The 26,323-nt window shown below is 42.3% G+C and overlaps 1 protein-coding gene across 1 annotated transcript; it reads left to right on the top strand.

Moving 5' to 3' along the window:
* The first annotated feature begins 943 nt into the window (after positions 1-943).
* Positions 944-24,753, top strand: AADAT (aminoadipate aminotransferase). Its single transcript, NM_001015551.1, is given in 13 exon segments — positions 944-1,168; positions 1,735-1,903; positions 3,244-3,376; positions 8,329-8,403; positions 10,214-10,423; positions 11,486-11,551; positions 13,162-13,244; positions 13,637-13,733; positions 14,999-15,060; positions 15,328-15,392; positions 19,534-19,640; positions 23,398-23,499; positions 24,416-24,753. Coding segments are annotated over 13 exon segments (1,278 nt in total). The 5' UTR covers positions 944-1,101; the 3' UTR covers positions 24,458-24,753.
* The last annotated feature ends 1,570 nt before the right edge of the window (positions 24,754-26,323 follow it).

The raw sequence follows: 26,323 nt of genomic DNA, 5'->3' as shown, positions 1-26,323 counted from the left end.
GTCTCCCTGAACTCAATCATCCCCACCTCACAGTCAATCAGCACCCTCAAAGTCTCACCTGTCCCACTCCTGCAGCTGAGTGGAAAATTCAGCAGAAACTGATGAAAGTTCAGAGCCTGCATCTTATGAAGAGAAAGCTCTTTAGTTTTGGCTCCCTTAGTTTTGTTACCATTGATTGGGAATGTGGGTGGGGATAATTTCCATACTTTAAAAAATAAAATTCTGTATGTAATCAATACTATAAGAAGCACAGACCTGTACAAGAATATGGCTCCAAAGGCTAATGTTCTCCTTGGCCCAGAACACCAAACACCTTTCACCAAACAGGTTCCTCCTGACAAAGGGAAGATGTTTAAGTTTGTATTAAGTATCTAAGGGAATCACACTAATTAAATGTGAGGAGGAAATCCTGAATCTCTCTAGTCACATCAACATCTCCATTTTATCGCCCCGGCTATCCTGCTCCCGGCCAACCGGCCGCTCCAGGTCCAGTCTCCAGGAGGTCCTGGCCGCTCCAGGTCCAGTCTCCTGCAGAGACTCCAGGTCCCGGTTCAAGCTGCTAATGCGGGGTGCCAGGTCCCCATACTGCCTGGCCCCCCAAGACGCAGGACCAAGCTAGAGGGTGTGGCCGGGCCTCGGATTGGAGGGGCGGGCCATCAGGGCGGCGCCGGAATGGAGGCGTGTTCTCTGCGGCCAAGGGGCTGGAGGCGAGGACCAGTCTAGAGGCGCGGCCAGGGGTGGGGTTGACCTGCTGCCGCCGGGACGCCGGGACTCCTCACAGGTTGGAGGAGGAAACCAGACCCGAGGCGCGGCACGCAGCCACTACGGGAGTGGAGGCGTGGTCTCGGGGCGAGAAACCGACTGGGAGTGGTGGCCATTGGCTCTAGACCGCGTCACGCAGGGAGGGAGGAGGCACGCGTCGTGAGCCTGTGAGTGGACTTTGCCAGGCCTGCCACCCGCCGGCCGAATCCTAACCAGGCCCGAGCGCAGCCTGCAGCCGGGACTCTGGCCCTGCACGCCAGAAACCGATACCCAGAGGAGGTGCCTTTCTCAGGCAAGGGTTAGGCCGGACTGAGAAAAACCTCCAATCGGAGAAGGAGAATGAATTACGCTCGGTTCATTACCGCCACGAGCGCGGCCAGAAAGCCTTCTACCATCCGAGTCATGAGTGAGTCCGAGCTGTGCCCCTCTCCCATGGGCTGGAAGTGGGGGTGGGGGTGCCCTCAAAGCGGCTCCAGCCTGGGTGAACCTGGCTCTACGCAGACTTGGCACAGAAATCGGGCCGAAATAGGCACAAGGGCAGTAAATCAGCAACAGAGAGAGGCCAGGTCACGGTCATGGTTAGACTTCAGGGGGCTCTTCTGGCACAGGAGTCAGGGTTCAGCACAGCCTGCAGGCGTGTGCAGAGCGGGGAGGGCGGGTACACAGGACAGAAGGGGCTGCAGGGAGCCTGGCAGGCAGGGAGGGGCCGAGTGGAGGAGGGTTTTCTGTCACTGTGGCCTCTGCTTTGTCTGGGCGATCAGTCCGCCTTCTCAGTGGCACGTGTTGATTCCTCAGTTCCTCCACTAGTGAGGTCCGTACAAAGTCATCTTATGTTTCTTTCAGACTAGCATTCTATCACTAGACATCGTTACACTGTAAAGTTTTATTGACTCTAATGCAACATACTGACCATCTCTGTTCATGAAAGTCTTCACTGAAAGTGTTTCTTCTTCTCTTCCATATTTGTTGTAGCTGAAATATTGAGCAAGGCACCGAAATCTGTCATCTCCTTGGCAACTGGGGCACCAAACCCCAACACGTTCCCTTTCAAGACTGCGGTCATCACCATAGAAAACGGAAAACCCATCCAATTTAATGAACAGATGATGAAGAGAGCACTGCAGTATTCTCAGAGTGCTGGGTACTGATTGATCAGTAGTTCAGCCGCTAACTTGTGTCGACTCTATGACCCCATGGACCGTAGTTCGCCAGCCTTCCCTGTCCTTCAGTGTCTCCCAGAGTTTGCTCAGACTCATGTCCACTGAGTCAGTGATGCTAGCCAACCATCTTATGCTCTGCCGCCCCCTCTCCTCCTGCCCTCAATCTGATCAGTAGATAATTTAACTTAGTTGGTTCATTTTCATGAGCAATATTCTACAGCCAGCTGATAAAGCATCTTGTGTCTTTTTAAACTGGATATCAGCATTTAGGAAGGTTTGGGGAAGAGTTTTCAGAGTAATTAAGAGCAGCAATGTTTCTGACTGCTTAAGATCCCTAATGACTGATTCTCAACCTTATATGACTAGGAGAGGGAGAAGATTTTGGAAGTAGGTACGATTTGTGCTCAGACTGGAAAAAATACAAAGTGAAAATAGATAGGTAAATAAACCAGGATAGGAGAAAGGAGAGGATGACACAGGAAGCAGGCATTTTAGGTCCTGAGAAAAAGTTTTAATGATTATGTTTCCATGCTAACCAGGCAGCTATGGAAATGTGTTGCCTACAGTTCAGATGTATTTAATTTCATAAAGGCAAATGGAACAAATATTCTAAGGGTTTCCTTAGCTGGTCTTTTTCCACTGATGAAGGGTAACTTACAGAGTGTCTATTAATTATATTTTATTAGTCCATTGCTTTGTGATGGAAGAATAATTCATGTTAGGTACATAACAATTGTATATAATGTATGCCAAGAACACGCCTGCCAATGCAGGAGATATAAGAGATGCGGGTTCGATCCTGGCGTTGGGAAGATCTCCTACAGAAAAAAATGACAACGCACTCCTGTATTCTTGCAAGCATAATCCCATGGACAGAGAAGCCTGGCAAGCTACAGTTCATGGTGTTAGAAAGAGTAGGACATGACTGAGCAGCTAACACAGAGAGGCTTTTCTTTCCATGATGCAAAGAACTTAGTGAACCTGAACTTCAGGTATCCTACAAACTCTCCCAAAGGAAAACAAAAAGTCAGTAACAGTGAATGCTCTAACGGAAAAGAAAAACTATAGCTTTTGGAATAAGAAAGCTTTAGATTCAAGTCTCTACTAATTTAACAACCAGCTGATTAATTTATGTTAATTTCTTACTCTGTAAGATTGTTGCCCTGTATTTTAAGTAAAGATAGTAATATCAGTGAAAGGCATTCAAAGATTTTTAAATTGAATATATATAAAGTGCCTGGTATGAAGTCACCATTTAGTTGCTGTCTACTACCATTCTGATTTTCACTACTGTCAATTTTTAAATGTATTTATGCTTTAGAATCCCAGAGCTGTTATCCTGGCTAAAACAGTTACAAGTAAAATTGCATAATCCGCCCACCATCCATTATGCACCCACCCAAGGACAGATGGACATATGTGTCACATGTGGCAGCCAAGAAGGTCTCTGTAAGGTAAGACTGGAGGGGAAGGGCACCCATGGCAAGAATCTAACATGTGCACCCATACAGCCATCTCTCCCTTAACCACAGAGCAGCATGTTTTGTGAGACACCAGGTCTTCACTAGAATCATAAGTAGAACTTGAAGACATGCACCAACCTGATTTCTCTTAAACAGAGAGCCCAGAGCTCTGAGTCCTTTGGACAAGATTCCCTGCAGCTTAGTGAGCACGGATCAGTTTCATGTGGCTCAGAGATTCAGGCCACATTGAGTTAGGCCGTGGTTATGTCTGTACGACTTTTTAATTCCTTGAGGGTGCGTCCTGACCCTCCTGAGCTGAGGCCTCATCCCTTTGTGTGTCTGCTGCTGCCATCATCTGTACCAGTTGCCTCTTGTGCCCCGTCTCCCTCTTGGCTGTACTTCTCCAGATCCAGGGGTACGTCTGGGCTGTGGCTGACCTCTCCTCTGCGTTAGCGTCATCTCTCTCTGTCTCTCTCTGTTTGTCTGTCTCTCTCTCTACCTCTCTCCTGGATTCCAGGAAGTCCACCGAGGTAACCACCACTGGGGGTTCCCCTGATAAAGAGACTGCGTATATAGTTCTCAGTTTCATATATCTTTTTCTTTTCTTTTTCTTGAATAAGTAGTGCTGGATAAGGAGATTCTGTATTCGTCTGCACATCTAGCTTAAAGTATGACTCTTGTTTATATTAAACCAGAGTAGTTTTCTTGTTCCTCTTATGTATAAGAGGAAACCTATAATCTGGTTACTTTTAATGAATTTTAATTCAATTATTATTCCAGAATAATGTATTGAAGCAATAACACTTTAAAACTTCCTCCCTGTTTTATGACTTAATTAGGACAAAGACAAGGATAAGCTGCTGTTTGAGTTGGTTTTTTGTTTTTTTTGTTTTTGGAAGAGAAATATTTGTGATGCCCCAGACCAGTAGGAAAAAAGTTCTTTTCAGTGAAATACCTTTCCTAGAAAGGTACACCATGAGCCTTTTTTCCCCCCTACAAAAGATGCTCTGGAAAGTTCCTTCTTTGTCCATCTCAACATTAGTCCTATCGAAGAGGAACACAGCACACGTGCCCAAAAACATCAGTAACTCACTGGCTCACAGCCATGCAGTTACAGAGGCCTCCTGGGAATATGGTTTAACATTTCTTTTTTTTTTAGAACATAATATAGTTTATTAGTTCTCATATTTATTTCTTTTTTTTCTTTTATTTATTTTTTACTTTATGTATTGGTTTTGCCATACATCAACATGCATCTGCCACGGGTGTACATGTGCTCCCCATCCTGAACCCCCCCCTCCCTCCTCCCTCCCCATACCATCCCTCTGGGTCATCCCAGTGCACCAGCCCCAAGCATCCAGTATCGTGCATCGAACCTGGACTGGCAATTCGTTTCTTATATGATATTATACATGTTTCAATGCCATTCTCCCAAATCATCCCACCCTCTCCCTCTCCCACAGAGTCCAAAAGACTGTTCTATACATCTGTGTCTCTTTTGCTGTATCGCATACAGGGTTGTCATTACCATCTTTCTAAATTCCATATATATGCGTTAGTATACTGTATTGGTGTTTTTCTTTCTGGCTTACTTCACTCTGTATAATAGGCTCCAGTTTCATCTACCTCCTTAGGACTGATTCAAATGTATTCTTTTTAATGGCCGAATAATACTCCGTTGTGTATACATACCACAGCTTTCTTATCCTTTCATCTGCTGATAGACATCTAGGTTGCTTCCATGTCCTGGCTATTATAAACAGTGCTGCAATGAACATTGGGGTACATGTGTCTCTTTCAATTCTGGTTTCCTCGGTGTGTATGCCCAGCAGTGGGATTGCTGGATCATAAGGCAGTTCTATTTCCAGTTTTTTAAGGAATCTCCACACTGTTCTCCATAGTGGCTGTACTAGTTTGCATTCCCACCAACAGTGTAAGAGGGTTCCCTTTTCTCCACATCCTCTCCAGCATTTATTGCTTGTAGACTTTTGGATCAAAGCCATTCTGACTGGCATGAAATGGTACCTCATAGTGGTTTTGATTTGCATTTCTCTGATAATGAGTGATGTTGAGCATCTTTTCATGTGTTTGTTAGCCATCTGTATGTCTTCTTTGGAGAAATGTCTATTTAGTTCTTTGGCCCATTTTTTGATTGGGTCGTTTATTTTTCTGGAATTGAGCTGCAGGATTTGCTTGTATATTTTTGAGATTAGTTGTTTGTCAGTTGCTTCATTTGCTATTATTTTCTCCCATTCTGAAGGCTGTCTTTTCACCTTGCTAATAGTTTCCTTTGTTGTGCAGAAACTTTTAATTTTAATTAGATCCCATTTGTTTATTTTTGCTTTTATTTCCAATATTCTGGGAGGTGGGTCATAGAGGATCCTGCTGTGATTTATGTCAGAGAGTGTTTTGTTTGAGGTGCTTTTTTTTTGAAGAGAAATATTTGTGATGCCCCAGACCAGTAGGAAAAAAGTTCTTTTCAGTGAAATACCTTTCCTAGAAAGGTACACCATGAGCCTTTTTTTTCCCCTACAAAAGATGCTCTGGAAAGTTCCTTCTTTGTCCATCTCAACATTAGTCCTATCGAAGAGGAACACAGCACACGTGCCCAAAAACATCAGTTACTCACTGGTCACAGCCATGCGCTTACAGAGGCCTCCTGGGAATATGGTTTCACATTTCTTCCATTTTGCCCTCCAGAATAAATATTATTTTAGGTGCACAAGTCTCAGATAATAAACAGCACTCACTCCTCATTTAGGATATTGGACTTTGTCATGTCCCCTTACCAACACAGGAAATGTTGGTCATGAGGTTTTCATCTGATCCATGAATTATACATGGATTTGCTTGGTCCTAGGAGGTCCTGTTGGAGAAGGCAATGGCACCCCACTCCAGTACTCTTGCCTGGAAAATCCCATGGATGGAGGAGCCTGGTAGGCTGCAGTCCATGGGGTCACTAAGAGTCGGACACGACTGAGCAACTTCCCTTTCACTTTTCACTTTCACTCATTGGAGAAGGAAATGGCAACTCACTCCAGTGTTCTTGCCTGGAGAATCCCAGGGACGGGGGAGCCTGGTGGGCTGCCGTCTCTGGGGTCGCACAGAGTCGGACACAACTGAAGCGACTTAGCAGCAGCAGTAGCAGGAGGTCGTGTAAAATGTAAATCAACTAACTTGTCAGAGGAGGCCTGTGTTTGTCATAAAATGCCTAAAGCTCATGAGGAATAGTAAATGGAATATCCTAGGCCAAATTGGGGAAGAAAAGTCAGATCTTCTGTCTCAATGGATACTGGCCGTGATGCTTGTCAAGAGCTCTAGGTTGTTCAGTGACACCGAGGAGAGGCTTGACCTGGGGCTGATGAAACATCACAGGGTAGGCAAGGATGGTTCTGTGCCTTGTGTAAGATTCGTTGGAACGGACCCCTCTGATTCGGGCAGGGAAAATCTCTGTCTGGCTCTGCTGATGTCCTGAGGCATCACAGGGTCCTCAAGATCTGCTCTGATTTGCAGGCCTGGTCTCCCTTGACCTCCGCGTCTCCTGAGCCCTTGCTGAAACCGTCCTTTCTGGAAACTCCCCCGTCCTTGCCCTGCCCACCCTGCAGTGTCCATGGTCCACAGGAGCCCCGCAAGACTGGGCCTCGGACCTCTTCCCTTCCCGCACACACCTCCCCTGGGCATCACGCCAGGTGCCCCTGCCCACGCCTCCATCGCCAGGCGCCCTCCACATCCACGTGTCCACCGCCCCCAGTGACCTCACCCCAGGCTGTCTCAGGGGCACCTCACGCCAAAACACACTCAGCTGCTTCTCCCTCAGAACAGACAACATCGGGGGTGTTTTCCAGTGAATGACACCCCTCCCATCACCTCCTTGCTGTACAGCCAGGAATCTAGAGGCCCCTCCTTACCCCTCCTTCTCTGCTTCCCCTCAGCCCACACTTGTGTCCCTTGCTACTGGTTTCCTCAATGCCCCTCAGCTCTCTTCAGCTCCACCACCACCACCCCACCCAGACCACCCTTGCCTTTCCCTGGGACTGCAGCAAAAACCTCCCAAATGAGCCTAGAATCTTCCCAGACTCCACCTGTATTCTCACTCCTCTCTGATACTTTGATCTTGAAGCCAGAATGACCTTCTCAAATGCCTGTCTGATCTCATGACTCCTGGGTCCCGCCCTCTACTTAAAAGTCTCCCTGGCTCACTTGTCCAAAGGCCTCCATGGGATGCTCTCTGCCCACTTCCTTCTGACCTCCCTCCACTCTCCTCTTCACACTCCACCTCCAAGCCACAGGATTCTTTCAATTTCTCAGACGTGTACCTATCGTCACCTCTTCCCCAACTCTTCACTTCCTCAAAGAAGCCTTCCCTGAGTACCCCAAGTCTGCCGAGTGCCCAAGTCCTCCTACAATGAGCACTAGAACACTGGCATCTACACAGCAGTACTTATCACTGATTTTACATGCATATTTATCTGAGTGGTGTCTAGCTCAGTGCTCTAGCACCTTCATGAGGGTAAAACCATCCCATACAATCTTCACTTTCTCTCCATACATTACACAGGCCTGGCTTATAACAGAGACAAACTTTTTTCAAAGAAGGCGTAAATGTGTTTAGGATCCAAATCAGTTCTGTTATTTTTCAGTGTAGAAGAGAGGTTGCCAAACTATGGCTTGAGAGCCAAAGAGAATCATCCCATGTCTGATCCTGCAAGTAGAGCTTTAGTGGAACTCAGCCTACATGCTGTCTGTGGCTGTGCTGTCACCACAGAGGCGGAGCTGAATGGTGGCAACACAGATGCCAGGGCCCACAGAACGCGCCCCATCTGGCGTTTATGGGAAACTTGCCAACTCCTACTCTGGAACCCTAGTGAGCTCAAAATAAAGTTGTGGGGGGTTCTACGACTGGAAATCATACTCTCCAAGCTAACCTTTGCCTCTCTTATTAGGTATTTGAAATGATCGTTAATCCTGGAGATAATATCCTTGTAAATGAACCTATTTATTCAGGAACAATTCATGCTGTGAGTACACATTCTTACAAAAGGTAACTCTTTTTTATAGTAAATAAGGAGAAAGCACTGCACCTTTAGAATTATCTGCCCACTGAAAAATACAATAGCATCTTTGTGAAGAGGAGAAGTTTTAATAGAAGCAAAATATGCTAACCATAACTTCTGATATATACATTACGTTTTACAAAATCTAAGTGTGGAGGTGCTAAAATTCAGTTGTGCAAAATCCTGTCCAGTGTTCTTAATATTTCACTTGAAATGCCTCTTAATTTACAAAGACATTTTTCATTACTGTCTATATTACCACATGTCTAAGACAAATCATATGTCAATGTAATATAAATAAACCTATCAGTATGACCAGGACTTTTATATCTAGTGTTTATTAGAAGACTCTAGACCCAGAATAAGGAGGCAGATCACCTGCTCTGCTGGGCCCTGCTCAGAACTCAGCACTGTCTGGGGCACAGTACTCTGGGGTTGATGTGAACACAGTCAGAGAAGCACCACAGTCACAAAGAACTGGAAATGAGACCATACGTTGAATGCTTTTAGGAACCATGCTTTTTCCCGCAGAAAGAGGAGATCCACGGGGACATGAGGATTGTCCTCAACTACATAAAAGTTAGCCATGTCACAGAGGAGTTAGATTTGTCTGTGTATGTCCTTAGGTTGACAGAACTGGAACCAAAGTGTGGAAACTACAGGGAAGCAATTTCAACTCCATGTAACAACTTTCTAACCATCAGTCTTACCCACTCTCTGAGGAATAAGGCAGGCCCATCACTGCAGGCGCTCAGAGAAAGCAACCAGACACAAAGGAACAAATATTGTATGATTCTGCTTATACAAAATATATAAAACAAGCAAATTCATAGAGACCAGAAGTTGATTGGAGGTGACCAAGGACTGGGGAAGGGGAAACGGGGAGTGGTTGCTTACTGGGTCCAGGGTTTCTGTGTGGAGTGATGAAATGATTCTGGACTTGATAGTGTCACGAGACGCACACGTCGCGAACACAGTTATTGCCACTGAATCACACACTTTAGAATGGCACAGTTTTTAGGAATACACATTTTACCACAACTTTAAAAACTAAAAATAATTCCCTTTTCTTCATGATTGGAGGCTAATTATTAATCACTTTCCTCAAATATACATATAAAACTTGCATCTATGTAAATAGCTGGATGCACCACACTGTCACATGCCCAAATAGAGATCTGTGCCAGGCTCTGAGGGAATAGGCTGAAGATCTGTGTGCAAGACTTCTGTAAAACTGTGTTCATGAACAAGGCCACTGTTATCAACTACAGCCTTTGCAATCAGTGCAATATAGAAATACTTGCACACTTCTTGAGGAGCCAAGGCCTGGATGCTCCTTGGTGCCCCAGCACCACCGTGGCCCCCCCGACCCCTCTCCTGCGACCACCCTGAACCCCCACAGTGCAGAGCTAATGCCGATTGGCGGGGAGTCTCCAGGACCCCATTCCACCCTGCTCTGTGTCTGTGCTCCCATGCTACACCGCTTGTCCAATATTTTGAGTATCACCTCTGCTTAAAACTTTTTATGTATTAGCATCACAGGTGCTTTCTAAGATTGATTTCCTTCCTCAAAATCACTCCCTAATAAACACCTATTTTATGAACCAGTTCTAATCATAATTGTGAAGATGATGCAGCGTGGGCATAGAGCTGAGGGCAGGTTTGCGTTTAAGGGTGTAAATGGTAACATTCTCCTTAGTGTAAGAACCCTTGGCACTGATATTTTATAGTCATGTCTCAATCTCAGACTTGCTTTTCTCTCTGTATTTGACAGCTGCAACCCCTGGGCTGCAACATGATTAATGTTTCCAGTGATGAGCACGGGATTATTCCAGACTCCCTCAGAGAAATACTTTCCAAATGGAAACCAGAAGATTCAAAGAACCCCAAGAAAAACAGCCCCAAATTTCTTTACACTGTCCCAAATGGCAACAACCCCTCTGGGAACTCATTAACAGCTGAGCGCAAAAGGGAAATCTATGAGGTATTTTCAAAGGTGTTACGTACTTGTGTGCTTGATTCCTTCTGACTCTTTAGAAGAGTGCTCCCAAATTCCTTCTCTGGTTAGCCTCTTCCTCTCAAGGAAGATGATTTTTAATAAAAAGAAGCCATCTATGCCAGGGTCGCCACAAATTTAAACACAAGAAATTACTACAATCTGGTTGACTATGATATATTCCTTTCCCTTTAATTGATATTTTCATTGAAAGAGATGCTTTTCTTGGTGTGATGTTACATTCACCTCTTACTCCCTTTTTTTGTCTGCCCCTCATCTCCCACCTCCAATCCATCCCATGGCCCCCACCAACCACTTACCCAAACCCACCATCTCCTCAGCCACCCTCCCGCCCTGACCCTGGGACTCACTCGTGAAGCTCCTCCCCACACACACGCCCCGTCCCCCAGCGCCGGCCCCACCACCAGTCACTGAAACCCTTCCTATTCAAGTGTGGACCGACAGCCCCTCCTCCAGCCGCTTCCCAACCACACACGGAAAATAAAGATAAAAGTCCTTCACTTCCACACACTGATGAGACCTGGGCCTCTGCTCCCAAACTGGGGGCTCTCACATCCTTCCCTCTGTCCCTTAAACAGCCATGCCTTCTAGAAACTTCTGTCCCTAAAACATGCCAAGTATTTTCTGCCTCCAGGGCCATTGCTCCCTGCTCTCAGTCTAAACATCTCCCCCAGCATCTGCACAACTGATCCTTCCGGTCAGCCTGGGCTCTCCTGCAGCTTCCCTGTCTCGCTCTCTCAAACATCAGCCTCCTCAACCATCTGCCGGGCCCTCAGAACCTCCCACCTAATCCTTCTCTGGTCACTATCTAGGAGCTCAGGTTCTGTCTTTACCACCAGAATGAAAGTTCTGTGAGGACAGAACGTTTAGGGCTGGTTCCTCCTCCTAGGACAGTGGGCACTCAGCAGCTGCTGGGATGAATGAATGAGTGATTGAATGAGTACAAAGAACTATGAATGATTTCAAGTGATTTTCATCTTACACAGCTCTTAATTTAACTTTACTCTTACTTTATTTAATGTGTTTTAGCTCGCAAGAAAATATGACTTCCTCATCATAGAAGATGATCCTTACTATTTTATGCAGTTCAACAAGGTAAGCAATGGTGTCAACTCAGCCCACAGTTAGAAGATGAGGTGTTGTTAATGCACCTGATTGAATATTAGCCTGGCTGCTGAATATTTTCTTCTGTGGTGTTAACTGCTTATTCCAGAATTTCCCTACTTTTAGAATAGTGGCTGGCTCTGTGTCAGGCACATGAAGGAACATGTGAGTCAAGGTGAGGGTCGTCTTGACTCCACATCCTGATCGTAGTTCCATAGACATGGTACCAGGGATGTGGAGTGGGTGTCTCCTGGGGTGTTAGCCTCAGTCTCTCAGGGGAGGCTGATGTGCTGGAGGACTTGGGAGCTGTGTTCCGAGAGAAGGCGGAGGGCTGTGCTCATCAGTGATGTGCTGTGAGCAGAGGAGGGCGCTCCTAGCATCATGGTCCCTGCCTGCCATCCCTGTCGCGTAGGGACGGGACGCACCTGCACAATAAAGGACCGAAGGCGATGGCACCCACTCCAGTTGGAAAGTCCCATGGACGGAGGAGCCTGGTGGGCTGCAGTCCATGGGGTCGCGAAGAGTCAGACACGACTGAGCGACTTCACTTTCCTGTTTTTTTTTCATTTATATTTTGTATTTTATTCAGTTTTAATGACAGTACATTCATATGGTACAAGAAGCAAATCATATATAAAAATATACAGGGAAAAATGTCACACTCACTCACCCCAGTTCCCATCACTACTCCAACAGGTAATCATTTTTATTAATTTCTTTTAATTCTTTTGGAGTTTCTTTATGCATCTAGTAGCAAACATGAATATGTATTTTTATTTCCTTTTCTTTTTTCCACAAAACATTGCATATTATATAGTCTCCTCTGCACTTTTTTTTTTTACTTTACAATATTGTATTGGTTCTACCACACATCAACATGACTTTCATGCACTGGAGAAGGAAATGGCAACCCACTCCATTGTTCTTGCCTGGAGAATCCCAGGGATGGGGCAGCCTGGTGGGCTGCCGTCTATGGGGTCGCACAGAGTCGGACACGACTGAAGCGACTTAGCAGCAGCAGCAGGAGATCCTTCCCCAGTGTCCACGTGCACCACTGTCCCCGAGCACTCTTCCCTAGGAGACAACAATAATGGCCCAGACTCCAGCGCCCAGTTCCTCAAAATCTAACACTAGAATTGCTCTCAGGACTGCAGAGAACAGACACACGGATTCAGTCCCCACTACAAATCTACTGAAAAGAAACACAATTCTTGGCTTTTTATCTATTTGCCTATCATGTCTGCCTGCCACCCACCCTAAACACGACCATGGCCCCCTTCCCTGTGGGCATTTACTTTGAAATAAACATGGAAGTTTCAGCATTGCACGCTGACTACATGGCTCATCTTCATTTATACTTTTTCAGGGTTTCTGGTTGTTCTAAGGGTCAGCATTCCCTTTCTAAACAGCCCTGCATGCTGATGACCCTCTTCATTGTGGTCTTTTCCAAACTAGTTTTCCTGGAATCCTTCCTGGGAAACTGTTCATCCTGGATCTCAAGCCTTGGGACAAGGAGGTCCTAGGTGAAGTTTCCCCACTCTGCACAAAGTAGGGATACAGATCTAACAGATATAAATATCGTATTTATCTTCCATTTCAAGCCCTGGGCACCGACATTTCTCTCCATGGACGAGGATGGGCGCGTCATCCGAGCTGACTCTTTTTCCAAAGTCCTGTCCTCAGGGTAAGGCCCTGGCTCTGCCTTCAGGCTGCAGATAAAGGTGACAGGGCTGCCCCTCAGCATCTTTAGTGCAGACAGTTCTTCTCACTTAAGATGCTTGTACACACTCACCTTAACACATCTGTTCGATTATTACTATTACTAACAGATTTTCTCCCGATCCATCCCCACTGGTCAAAGATCCTTGACCTTTAAGCTATACCTGTAAGGGAACTGGTCAAGTTTGGGTCATGTACAGAAGACTTTAAAAATACCTTGTCAGATATTCATTCTATTTTAAGTGTACAATTAAGTTTAAATAAGAAGTTTTACTAGAAGGTGTTAAGTCATGAAATCAGTAACATGGTGTTAATTGATAATGCATGATTGGTAATGTGCCTTTTCGTTTTGAGCAGGTTGAGAATAGGGTTTATAACTGGTCCAAAGCCCTTGATTGAGAGAATTGTTTTACACATACAAGTTTCAACAATGCACCCCAGCACTTTTGCTCAGGTAATGACGGTTTATGAAATATCAACTTTTTGAATCAGATCATAAAAGAAATAGATCTTGGCAAATAGACAGAGTAAGGTGTCACTACGAGAGAGATCACCGACTCCATCTCTAGCTCCACATGGACTAGCTAGACAGCACGTATTTGCTCCAAAAGGCAAAAGAGATTTGAATGGACCTGATGCTGTTTCAAGTGTAGACCAAGCCCCTTGAGAGTCAGAGATCTCATTCATCTTGTGTCCTGGCATCTAGCCCAGGAACCCAATAAAAACAGTGTTAGACTCAACAGGATGGAAGGGGTTTGGTGAAGTAACACACAGCTCGCTCCATTGTCCTGGAGTCTGAGAGCAAGGGTTCCGGACCTGCTAGCGGCCAGGCGTCTGCCTTCACTGCCCACGCGCTAACCTCCCAGTGGCCAGGCGTCTGCCTTCACTGCCCACGCGCTAAGCTCCCTACAGAGACCAGCTGGGATGCATTTTAATTAAAAGACAGTAAAATTATTTTTGGAGATTGCATACATTTCTTCACAAGCTTTGAGAAATGATTGGACCCATCCCTAAGGCAACCTTGAAAATCAAACCTTAAGGACAGAACTGCTAGCTATGAAACCCAAAAGGGTAGTTTATGTAAAATGGACATTTGTTTGATATTATATGTTCCACAAAGTGCAGATGCCTGCATGTTTTATCACCTTGGGGACTTTTTCCATATTTTCTGTATCTGTTATCAACCAAATTTCACTATCCATTTACAACATTTAGAACATCTATTCTGGATTAAAAAAATCTCTGGAAATATTGTATAACTTTATGCATCAACTGTATGTGTTTTATACTTAGGCCATCCAGGGCAGCATTTATTGAGTAGATCTGGGACTGGACAGTCTTACTTGAGTCCAGGCTCTGTGATGAGCTGTGACCTCAGGAAAGCTCACCTCATGCTTCAGTCTCTGCCTCAGTAGACTGGAGACAATGACCTGCCTAATAAGGGTATTACAAAGACCAACTAATCTGAAATATTAGTATATTCACATGGTACAGCAGTTTCTGACACAGTGAGAACCTGATGAACATTTGTTATTTTTAATGTTATTGTTGTCACTGTTGTTAATCAGCACTGTTATAAAAAGCTTGACTCGAAAAAGCTTGTTGCAGCTTGGTGCATCTTTTTTAGGATGGTTTGCACATAGTCAAGAGTGATTTGCTTTCATTTTTGGCAAAAACACATTTAGAGTGTGAACCTTGTTACTGTCTTATGCTTTTTAGCTCCTGGTATCACAGCTTCTATACCAATGGGGAGAAGAGGGCTTCCTGGGTCACGTAGACAGGTAATGTATTTGAGGTTTCATACTTTACATAGAAATGGACTTCACCCTATTAATTTTCATTTTCTAATTATTCCAAAATAATGGAAACACTACAAATTAGAAAGTTTACCACTGGACAGATCAAAGAAATATGGTCTATTCCCTCATCAAGAATTCAACATCTTCATCAAGATATAAAATAGATTCTTATAGACTGGACCCTCAGAGCCTTTTGGTTTCTGCAATCAGTATAGCAAACACATATTTTTCATTGTTTTCTTCCTCTAGGGTTATTGATTTCTACAGGAAGCAGAGGGATGCATTAATGGCAGCAGCAGACAAGTGGTTAAGTGGTGAGTGGAACGCACATCCTATCCTGGGATGAGCAGCAGTCCTTATATGAGTGAGGGATACCACAGAGTATTGTTAATAATCCCGGGGAAGGAAACAGGGTCCAGGAGTATTCTTGACAAGAAAATATTACTCTATAAATAATCTTAGTAATATTAGCACAAAGAAATAAAGGAAAACAATAGAATGGCAACGACTAGAGATCTCATCAAGAAACTTAGAGATACCAAAGGAACATTTCATGCAAAGATGGGCACAATAAAGGACAGAAATGGTAAGAACCTAACAGAAGCAGAAGAATTGAGAAGAGGTGGTATGAATACACAGAAGAACTTTACAAAAAAGGTCTTAATGACCTGGATAACCACTATGGTGTGGTCACTAACCTAGAGCCAGACATCCTGCAGTGTGAAGTCAGGTGGACCTTAAGAAGAATCACTATGAACAAAGCTAGTGCTGGTGGTGGAATTCCACCCAAGCTATTTCAAATCCTAAAAGATGATGCTGTTAAAGTGCTGCACTCAATATGCCACAAATGTGGAAGACTCGGCAGTGGCCACAGGACTGAAAAAGGCCAGTTTTCATTCCAATTCCAAAGAAAGGCAATGCCACAGGATGTTCAAACTACCACACAATTTTGCTCATTTCACATGATAACAAGGTAATGCTCAAAATCCTTCAAGCTAGGCTTCAACTGTACATGAACCAAGAACTTCCATATGTTCAAGCTGGTTTTAGAAAGTCAGAGGATCCAGAGATCAGATTACCAACATCCGCTGGATCATCAAAAAGCAAGAGAGTTCCAGAAAAACATCTATTTCTGCTTTATTGACTATGCCAAAGCCTTTGACTGTGGATCACAATAAACTGTGGAAAATTCTGAAAGACATGGGAATACCAGACCACCTGACCTGCTTCTTGAGAAACCTATATGCAGGTCAGGAAGCAACAGTTAGAACTGGACATGGAACAACAGACTGGTTCCAAATAGGAAAAGGAGTACGTCAAGGCTGTATATTGTCACCCTGCTCATTTAGCTTCTATACAGAGTACATCATGAGAAACACTGGGCTGGAAGAAGCACAAGCTGGAATCAAGATTGCCGGGAGAAATATCAATAAGCTCAGATATGCAGATGACACTACCCTTATGGCAGAAAGTGAAGAGGAACTCAAAAGCCTCTTGATGAAAGTGAAAGAGGAGAGTGAAAAAGTTGGCTTAAAGCTCAACATTCAGAAAATGAAGATCATGGCATCTGGTCCCATCACTTCATGGCAAATGGATGGGGAAACAGTGGATACAGTGTCAGACTTTATTTTTTGGGGCTTCAAAATCACTGCAGATGGTGATTGCAGCCATGAAATTAAAAGACGCTTACTCCTTGGAAGGAAAGTTATGACCAACCTAGATAGCATATTCAAAAGCAGAGACATTACTTTGCCAACAAAGGTCCGTCCAGTCAAGGCTATGGTTTTTTCAGTGGTTGTGTATGGATGTGAGAGTTGGACTGTGAAGAAAGCTGAGCGCCGAAGAATTGATGCTTTTGAACTGTGGTGTTGGAGAAGACTCTTGAGAGTCCCTTGGATTGCAAGGAGATCCAACTAGTCCATCCTAAAGGAGATCAGTCAGTCCTGAATATTCATTGGAAGGACTGATGCTGAAGCTGAAACTCCAATACTTTGGCCACCTCACACAAAGAGTTGACTCACTGGAAAAGACCCTGATGCTGGGAGGGATTGGGAGCAGGAGGAGAAGGGGATGACAGAGGATGAGATGGCTGGATGGCATCACCGACTCAATGGACATGAGTTTGGGTAAACTCCAGAAGTTGGTGATGGACAGGGAGGCCTGGCATGCTGCAATTCATGGGGTTGCAAAGAGTCGAACACAACTGATCGACTGAACTGAATGGTTTGTCCAGTAGTCATGTATGGATGTGATGGACCATAAAGCAATCTGAGCGCTGAAGAATTGATGCTTTTGAACTGTGGTGTTGGAGAAGACTCTTGAGAGTCCCTTGGATTGCAAGGAGACCCAACTAGTCCATCCTAAAGGAGATCAGTAAGTCCTGAATATTCATTGGAAGGACTAATGCTGAAGCTGAAACTCCAATACTTTGGCCACCTCACACAAAGAGTTGACTCACTGGAAAAGACCCTGATGCTGGGAGGGATTGGGAGCAGGAGGAGAAGGGGATGACAGAGTATGAGATGGCTGGATGGCATCACCGACTCGATGGACATGAGTTTGGGTAAACTCCAGAAGTTGGTGATGGACAGGGAGGCCTGGCATGCTGCAATTCATGGGGTCGCAGAGTCGAACACGACTGATTGACTGAACTGAATGGTTTTTCCAGTAGTCATGTATGGATGTGATGGACCATAAAGCAATCTGAGCACTGAAGAATTGATGCTTTTGAACTGTGGTGTTGGAGAAGACTCTTGAGAGTCCCTTGGACTGCAAGGAGATCCAACCAGTCTATCCTAAAGGAAATCAGTCCTGAATATTCATTGGAAGGACTGATGCTGAAGCTGAAGCTCCAATACTTTGGCCACCTGATGCAAAGAACTGACTCAGTGGAAAAGGCCCTGATGCTGGAAAAGATTGAAGGCAGGAGGAAAAGGGGATGACAGAGGATGAGATGGTTGGATGGCATCATCTAGTCAATGGACACAAGTCTGAGCAAATTCCAAAAGATAGTGAAGGACAGAAAGCCCTGCTTGCTGCAGTCTATGGGGTCACAGAGAGTCGGACACAGCTGAGCGACTGAACAACAGCACAAACCCTGACACAACTCTACATATTTCTATATATGAAGTCTATACCTGGCTTCAGGAAAGGATCTATGGTTTTCAGAAAAAAAGATCAATTAAGCTAACAATCAACCATCAATAACCTACTTAAAGCCAACATCTGTATTGAAAGATTTTCAAAATATTGCTCCAAATAGAAGAGGAATTGTGACATAAGCAATATATTCCTTTTCTAACCTGACTCCGTAAAGACAAAATAGTACTATAGTACAAGCTAAATGCAATCTAAGGTGGATTTCTCATTACAGATGATTTGCCTTGTAATTATTAACTTCATTTATCTAATATTTTTTATCACTAATCTGATTTCAGAATAGTTTAGATTTAATTGTCTATTGACAAAGAAAGTAAAATGAATTGCATGGCTTTAATTATCCCACTGAAAATGCCTTTGGCAAGAATAATAGTATATACAAAGTATCAATTCCTTGTTTCCATCATATCTGCTTCCCTATGAAGTCTTATCTTTTTGATAAGAGTACTGTTGCATCACTTCTGTTGTGCTGAAAAAAAGGTTTTAATCCTCATCCATGTTTGGTTTTTTTTTTTTCCCTAAAGAGTAATGACTAAAATCAAAGTAACTCTTGTTCCTTCTTGGTTTCTCTATGCTTATATTCAATGAAACAAAACCTACAAATATACCTGGAATTCCTGAATTTTAAGTACTTCTTAATTGTGCATGCATGCTGAGTTGCTAAGTCATGTTCAACTCTTTGGTTGAACTCTTTGGACATACAATTTCCCGGACCAGAATACTGGCATGGTTGCTATTTCCTTCTCCAGGGGATCTTCCCAAACCAAGAAATCGAATTTGCATCTCCTGCATTGGCAGATGCATTCTTTATCACTGAGCTACCTGGGAAGCCCATACTTCTTAATTATTAGTACATTCTGATTAAAAAAAAAAAAAAAGAACTTTATTGGACTTCTGAACAGCTATATAAATGATAGGATTTATTGAAATACTAGAAGACTCTAGAAAGAGTTGAAGAATCCTCTCCTAAAATTGAAAGAGTGTCTTAGGGGCAGCTCTAAGGAAGGGAGGCAAGCATGACATTGGAGTTCCTGAATGGCCCTGAGACCCACTAAAATCTTAAATATACATGAGTCTCCTCTCTCCCTTTCAAATGTTCCCCTTGCTTTTTGAAATAAAACTGTAACACTCATTCTTCAGGACTCATAAAACTATGTTTTTTTAAAAAATGCTATCTCCAAGGGAACTTTTTTGGAAATACTAGTTTACAGTTACTGCAATACATCATTTAAGCAATATAGTTGACATCATCAACAATGGCCTTAGGAAATATTTCTTCTCTTCTTCTCTTTGTAGGTTTGGCAGAATGGCATGTTCCTACTGCAGGAATGTTTCTATGGGTTAAAATTAAGGGCATTCATGATGTAAGAAAACTGATCGAAGAAAAAGCCTTTAAGAAAGAGGTAAAACAGGGGGTGGGGGGGAAGCTATACTTTTTCTGTAAGGTGATATCTTAACAAAAACAGCAAGAGATGTTTATCACTGCCCACCAACTGAAGGATGATTTTGTGTATCAGTTACAATATCTTATTATTAAGATCATAATAGATTGGGGGGGGCTGTTTTTTTAATATTTACTTATTTACTTAGTTTCAGCATAAAAACATCACTGTGGCATGTGCAATCTAGTTCCCCAACCAGAGATCAAACCCAGAGCCTCTGCATTAGGAGAAGTCCTGAGATCATGATGGATTTGGGGTTACAGAACTAGTCTTCTGGTCTAAACTAGGGGAAATACAGTCATTCAGCTCAGCTACTGGTTAGCCTAGTGGCTAAGAGCACAGTCTCTGGAGCCTCAGTCCTTAGGAGTGAACCCCAGCTCCAGCCCTGCCCTGATATGTGGTGCTGGGTGAGGTGCCCTCACCAAGTCTCATCTGGAAAATGCAGGTAATAGGACTCTTTCCCTCTTAGAGTTGCTATGATGATGACAGACATCAACACGGAAAAAACACTTAAACTGATGCTTGGAACATCGTAAATGCTAAGTATTGGCCATTATAATATTTAAAGTACATTTTTTTCCTGACTATGAAAGTAAAGCAAAAAAAATAAATAAAATTAAATTAAAAAAAAGAAAGTAAAACATATTCACTGTAGCATCATACTTCATTAAAGCATAATGAAAAAATTTTAAATAGCCCATAGTTTTACCACCCAGATTTTATTACCATTTGTGATATATTTTCTTGAAGAGTTTGTATATACCTAGTATTTTGGCTATGAAATTATTTTCTAAAGTATAGTTGATTTACAATATTACATTAGTTTTAGGTGTACACCATACTGATTCAAAATTTTTGAAGGTTAGACTTCATTTAAAGTTATAAAATCTCGGCCATATTCCCTATGCTGTATAATACATCCCTGTATCTTATTTACTTTATGCACAGTGGTTTGTACATCGTATTCCTCTGCTTCTGTGTTGCCCCTCCCTGCTTCTCTCTTCCCAATGGTAACCACGAGTTTGTTCTCTATAGGTATGGGTCTGTTTCTTTCTGTTATCTGCATATAAGTGATAACATGGTGTTTCTCTTCTTCTGAATTATTTCACTAGGCATAATACCCTCCAAGTCCATTCATGTTGTCACAAATGGCAGGACTTCGTTTTCTTCTGGCTGAGTTCCGATGTATATGTGTAGCACATCTTTATTCATTCATGTTTGATGAACACTTAAGTTGTTCTTTTATCTTGTGTATTGTAAATAATATTGGGGTACATGTATCTTTTCAGATTAGAGTTTTCTATTCTTCCAGATATATGATTGGATTGGAATTGCTGGATCATTTGGTAGCTCTATTTTTAATTTTTTGAGGAACCTCAATATTGTTTTCCATAGTGGCTGCACCAATTTACTTTTCCACCAGTAGTACATGAGTGTTCCCTTTTCTCCACATCCTCGCCAACACTAGTTACTTGTGTTCTTTTTGTTTATAGCCATTCTGAGAAGTGTGAGATGATATCTCATTGTGGTTTTACTTTGCATTTCTCTGATGATTAGTGATGGTGAGCATCTTCTCATGCACTTGTGGGTGATGTGCATTTTTTAATCAAGTTTTTAATATGGCTATGCAATTGTTTTAAATGATTAAAATTACACAGAAAAGTTTACATCCTGCTTTTTTACTTAAAATTGTCCTGCAAGGATTTCTTCTGGGTTTTTCTCTCCTTTTATACTTAAATCATAAGTATACTTAGATATACATCCCCTCTCATTCAGAGACATTGATTACACTGGGAAATCTAAACATTTTTGTCTGGCTTTCCAATTTACCAAATAAAGTATCCTTTCTCTATTAATTAATTCCTTTATGGTTTTTGTCACTCTTTTCTAAACACCCAGATCTGTTTCTAGAATACCTTTTTTCTTGAAGCAACGAGTGCAAAAGAACAGACTGTTGATATTGGCCAACTCCCATGCTAGAGCATAAGAGATGAGGCAGTCTAGAGGTCAGAGCTGGGAACTGGCTGACTGGACCTGAGGCCAAATCCACTCCCCTGGGAAAGTCACTCACCTTCTCTAACTGTTGTACTTGAGCACAGGACTTGTGCTTTATGAATTTTTTAATTCTAATGACAGCACATAGTAAATGCTTAATAAATACTTACCTGACTCAAAGAAGTGCATTTTAGTATAATAAGTCAATTTTATAACATTTTGTTTGCTTTCTTATCAATGCCATAATCATCTGAAACATTTGATGAATGGCTATTTGTGTGTATCCCTGAGCTAGGAGCTAAGGATACAGACTTCATGTTTTATCATAGTTTTTTCAGTCCCCTTCATTTATTCCCTATTCCCTGTTGCATGTACCTTTAACTTTTCTAAATAATCATCAACTTTATTACCACTCTCTTAATCTAGATTTTGACCATATTGGAAGGAAATTACTACCACTTCCTCCTTCTCTACAGAAATTTGCTTCTGGCACATTCCAAAAGAGTCCCACAATATTGAAAGAAATTATGGTTTTCATTCTAGATGCTTCCCAGGAGGCACTAGTGGTAAAGAACCTGCAGGAGACATGGGTGTGATCCCTGGGTCGGGAAGATCCCTTGGAGGGGGCATGACGATCCACTCCAGTATTCTTGCCTGGAGAATCCCATGGACAGAGGAGCCTGGTGGGCTACTGTCCATAGTCTCACACAGAGTCAGACACAACTGAAGCGAGTTAGCACGTTAATCAAGACACAAAACTCATCTTCTGCCTTGAAACCTTCTCCCCAGAATGCCCCAGATCATTTCATTCCCACCTCATCTAACTTCAGCACAGAGGTCCCACACTCACACCATGTAACAACAAGCAGTTACTTAAAACTTTGAATGTCGTGATTGTACTAGACAATCATCTCAAGGATTTTGTTTCTGACTCGGGAACAATTTTCAAAGACATGGTCTGCAGGCTCCTCTGCTCCTGCCATGAGTCTGAGACCTGGGTTCATGCCACCTTCTTGCTCTGCATTTTTCAGCACACAGATCCATGATGACTGCACACTGCAGAGGGCATGGTGGGTCACACAGGAGGTATTTGGGGCCAGGCTGAGAAGGAGCACCAAGATGTCCCCTCTCCTGGCTGGGATTCGAGCACTCAGCCACAGGCATCTAGAAAGAGGCTGGCAACAGTGTTTTCATGGCCAGGAAGCAGCGGACATGTGCTCTAGGGCAGCGAGCTGTCAGCCACAGAGGTCACCAAGTAGAACAGCTGTCCCACCATTTGGACACATTACTTGACATTTTTATTCCATCACTCTATGTATGAAGTGTTACCACCTCTTTGAGTGATCAGTTTTCTTTCCACTCGGGGCCTCCATATTCTATATCTTCTCCTTGAAGGACTCTTCCCTTACTTTTGCTTGACCAACACCTACTTATCTCTCAAGTCCCAGCTTAAAGGTCACCTCCAAATTTGATACCTTAAAAAGTGGTTTGGATTTATTTCACTTTTCTGGTTACATTAAATATTTATACACTTTCCCAGTTTCTATGCTTTTAGTTTTGTTTATTGTAAGACATGCAGAATTTTTATATAAATTGATTTTTCTCTTGTGATTTCTTCAATTGCTTTTAAACTTAAAAAGTCTTCCCCTACTCAGGTTAGATTTTCCTCTGTTTTTATTGTCCCTTTAATGGAATATCACCCATTTTCCATAAACTCTCTCAGATATTCATGCTTCCGGGATGTGGTTTCTACACTGACAGTTCAGCTCCTTGCCCGTACTTCAGAGCATCCTTCTCTTCAGCTTCTCCAGAACAGATGGACTTGGTGAGTACCATATTCTCTTTAGAGAAACACTAGATATCAATTTATTTTTTGTGTTCATTTTGTGAGTTACAACATTATTTGTTGTCTTCCTTGTTTTCTGAAAAGCTAGAATAATTGGAAAGTCATAAGTTACCATTCAAAGAAATTGCCAGACTTCTTTAGAAAAATGATGAGAGCAAGTTGCAGTTGAATTTTTATTGTCTTCATGAAGTTTTCAGACTTACTCAACATTGTTTGCAGATTATCAACATGTTACAAAGAGAAACTCTTTCACTCCTTCATGGAATTAACATGAGCCAAAAGTATAAATTCATTAAGTCATCTCTCTCTATCTCTGAAGGAAAAATTCAGCAAAGGCCAAATAAAATAATATTAATGATTAGAGTTAATTAATTGATTAATCACAAAGTCCATCTTCAACCAAGATAACAGAAAGCAAGTTCCTAGGCACTGACTGATGTGTCGGGAACTCACAGAAGAGCCATACGCTGAGATCCAGTAACTGTGAGAAGAGTGTATACTTATCCTTGGAGATGGGGTGCCTCTGGGTGTGTTCTTGATTTACTTGCTTTCTCACATCATTAAATATGCTTTTCGTAAGTTGTATGTGAATAGAGTTGGACAATTGAAACTATACAGAAGGCATATGCAAGTGAGGGAGTATACGCAAAAACCAATTTGTGTTGTGACAGAAAAAGATGATCTTGAAGGAATAAGAATTTTAAAAAATTCCTGGAACTCTGATATGCTTCCATCTTCCTATATTAGTGGACATGATGGCGTCTGACTCAGATAGACCTGAGGTTTAAGCCTGACCTTACATGGTCTGATCTCTTTGTTTGAATTTTTTAAGTTATGACAGACTTTTCCTAAATGGCATCTAATTTTCTTAATTCTTCTCTCTGTTCTATTTTAGGCCTTTCAGAGACTGGCCCAACTTATAAAAGAATCTTTATGAAGAAATCAAACTCTTCATAGCACTCATGGATTTCAGATAAATTATTTCTGTATTTCAGCAAGAAGAAACAATCATTGGTGCTAGATTTACAGACAGGGTTTCACTAAATATGTCATGCCTGTAGTCATTTAACTACACAGCTTTCAAAGTGCCCTTGAACCCATCAGATCTCCAAAATATAATTCATCCATACCTTTTGATAAATATTCAACCCACACAGTTAATTTTATCCTGGGTTTTATTGTAAAGAACTCTGTATTCACTTTATAATTTCCCATAAATCTTCTTTGAAACTGACATTTTATAGTAAATTATTTATAAGCCAATAAGTTTAAAATGGCATATAATGTGAACTTTATCTCTTTTTAAGGAAATGTTATGAAAGCTTCCACCTGGAGCAGTAGTAAAACAATCTGCCCACCGATTCACGAGACTCAGGTTCAGTCCCTGGGTTGGGAAGAGCCCCTGGAGTCGGAAATGGTGACCCACTCCAGTATTCTTACTGGGAAATCCCATGGACAGAGGAGCCTTGCTGGTTACAGTCCATGGGGTCACAAAGAGTCTGACATGACTGAGCACTCACTCAATGAAAGCTTATTGCAAAAGTTGTTAGAATTTGACCATTATGCATAATTTTCAGTAAGAGTATCACAGACATTATATAATATAAAAATCTCTATAACATGAAATTCTAAAACTAAACATACCTAAAGATGTTCCTATTAATTCTGAGGAGGGGAGACTGAGGACTTTGAAAAATGGACTACATTGTATTTTATGATTCTACACAACTTCAAAAACACATTCTTACCAGTTATGTGATTTCAAGCTACTACATACCTTTGAGGTACTCAGGATATACTTTTTAATGCTTTTCTTTCTCATCTTTTACTATCTTTATTTTCCCATCTGATTATTAAAAATATGCTCATGTAATTTTTCAGATAATCCTAGAAATGTAAAGGATAAAGTAAAAGCCACTGCCTGTCTCATTACACCATTTATCATCCATCCTTTTAGATGTTTCTGTGCATGTACATGAGCATAGGATGTCATTAGGACAGTATCATAAACACCCTGTATCCATTTTCTGTCCTTATAGAACAATTTACCAGCATTCCATCTAGTCACTGTGAAGTTATCAGGTCTTGTAAGGAATGAGAAGTATAGGTCACTGTCGTTCCCAAGATCCTTATGTACATAAAAACCTCCATGACAGTTGTTATTTTTCCACCATGTGAATGAGCTGGAGCGTTTGGTCCTGGTGGTCATCACTATAGCTATTTCAAGCTGACTTAAAATGAAGAACTAACTATCAGGAAGCACAGAGTCACAGGCAGAATAAATTGAGGGGAACATGAAGATATACATACAAATCAAATTGACAAAAATTAAAGACAAAGAAAAATATTAAAAGTTAAAAAAGGGAAAGCAAAAAATAACATACAATGTAATTCCCATAGGGTTATCAGCTGATTTCTCAGAAGAAACATTGGCCAGGAGGGAGTGACATGATAGCTTTAAAGTGAAGAAAGGGAAGAAACTGAATACCCAGCAAGGCTTTCATGCATTTGACAGAAAAATCAAAAGCTTTACAGATAAGCAAAAGCTAAGAGAACTCAGCACCACCAGACCAGCTTTACAACAAATGCCAAAGGAACTTCTCTAGGTGGAAAAGAAAAGGCCACAGCTAGAAAAAAGAAAATTATGAATGGACAAGCTCACTGGTAAAGATACACATGGTAAACATAGGAAATCAGCCACTCCTAACTACAATACCAAAAGCATCAGTCGTGAGGAGAGCGCAATGCAGGGTCCTGGAGATGCATTTAAATTAAAAGACCAGCAACATAAAATAATCGTGTT

Source organism: Bos taurus, chromosome 8 (genome assembly GCF_002263795.3).
Source record: "Bos taurus isolate L1 Dominette 01449 registration number 42190680 breed Hereford chromosome 8, ARS-UCD2.0, whole genome shotgun sequence".
Classification (NCBI taxonomy): Eukaryota; Metazoa; Chordata; class Mammalia; order Artiodactyla; family Bovidae; genus Bos; species Bos taurus.
Note: the sequence above shows the minus strand (reverse complement) of the source record. Positions and strands in the feature narration are given on the sequence as shown.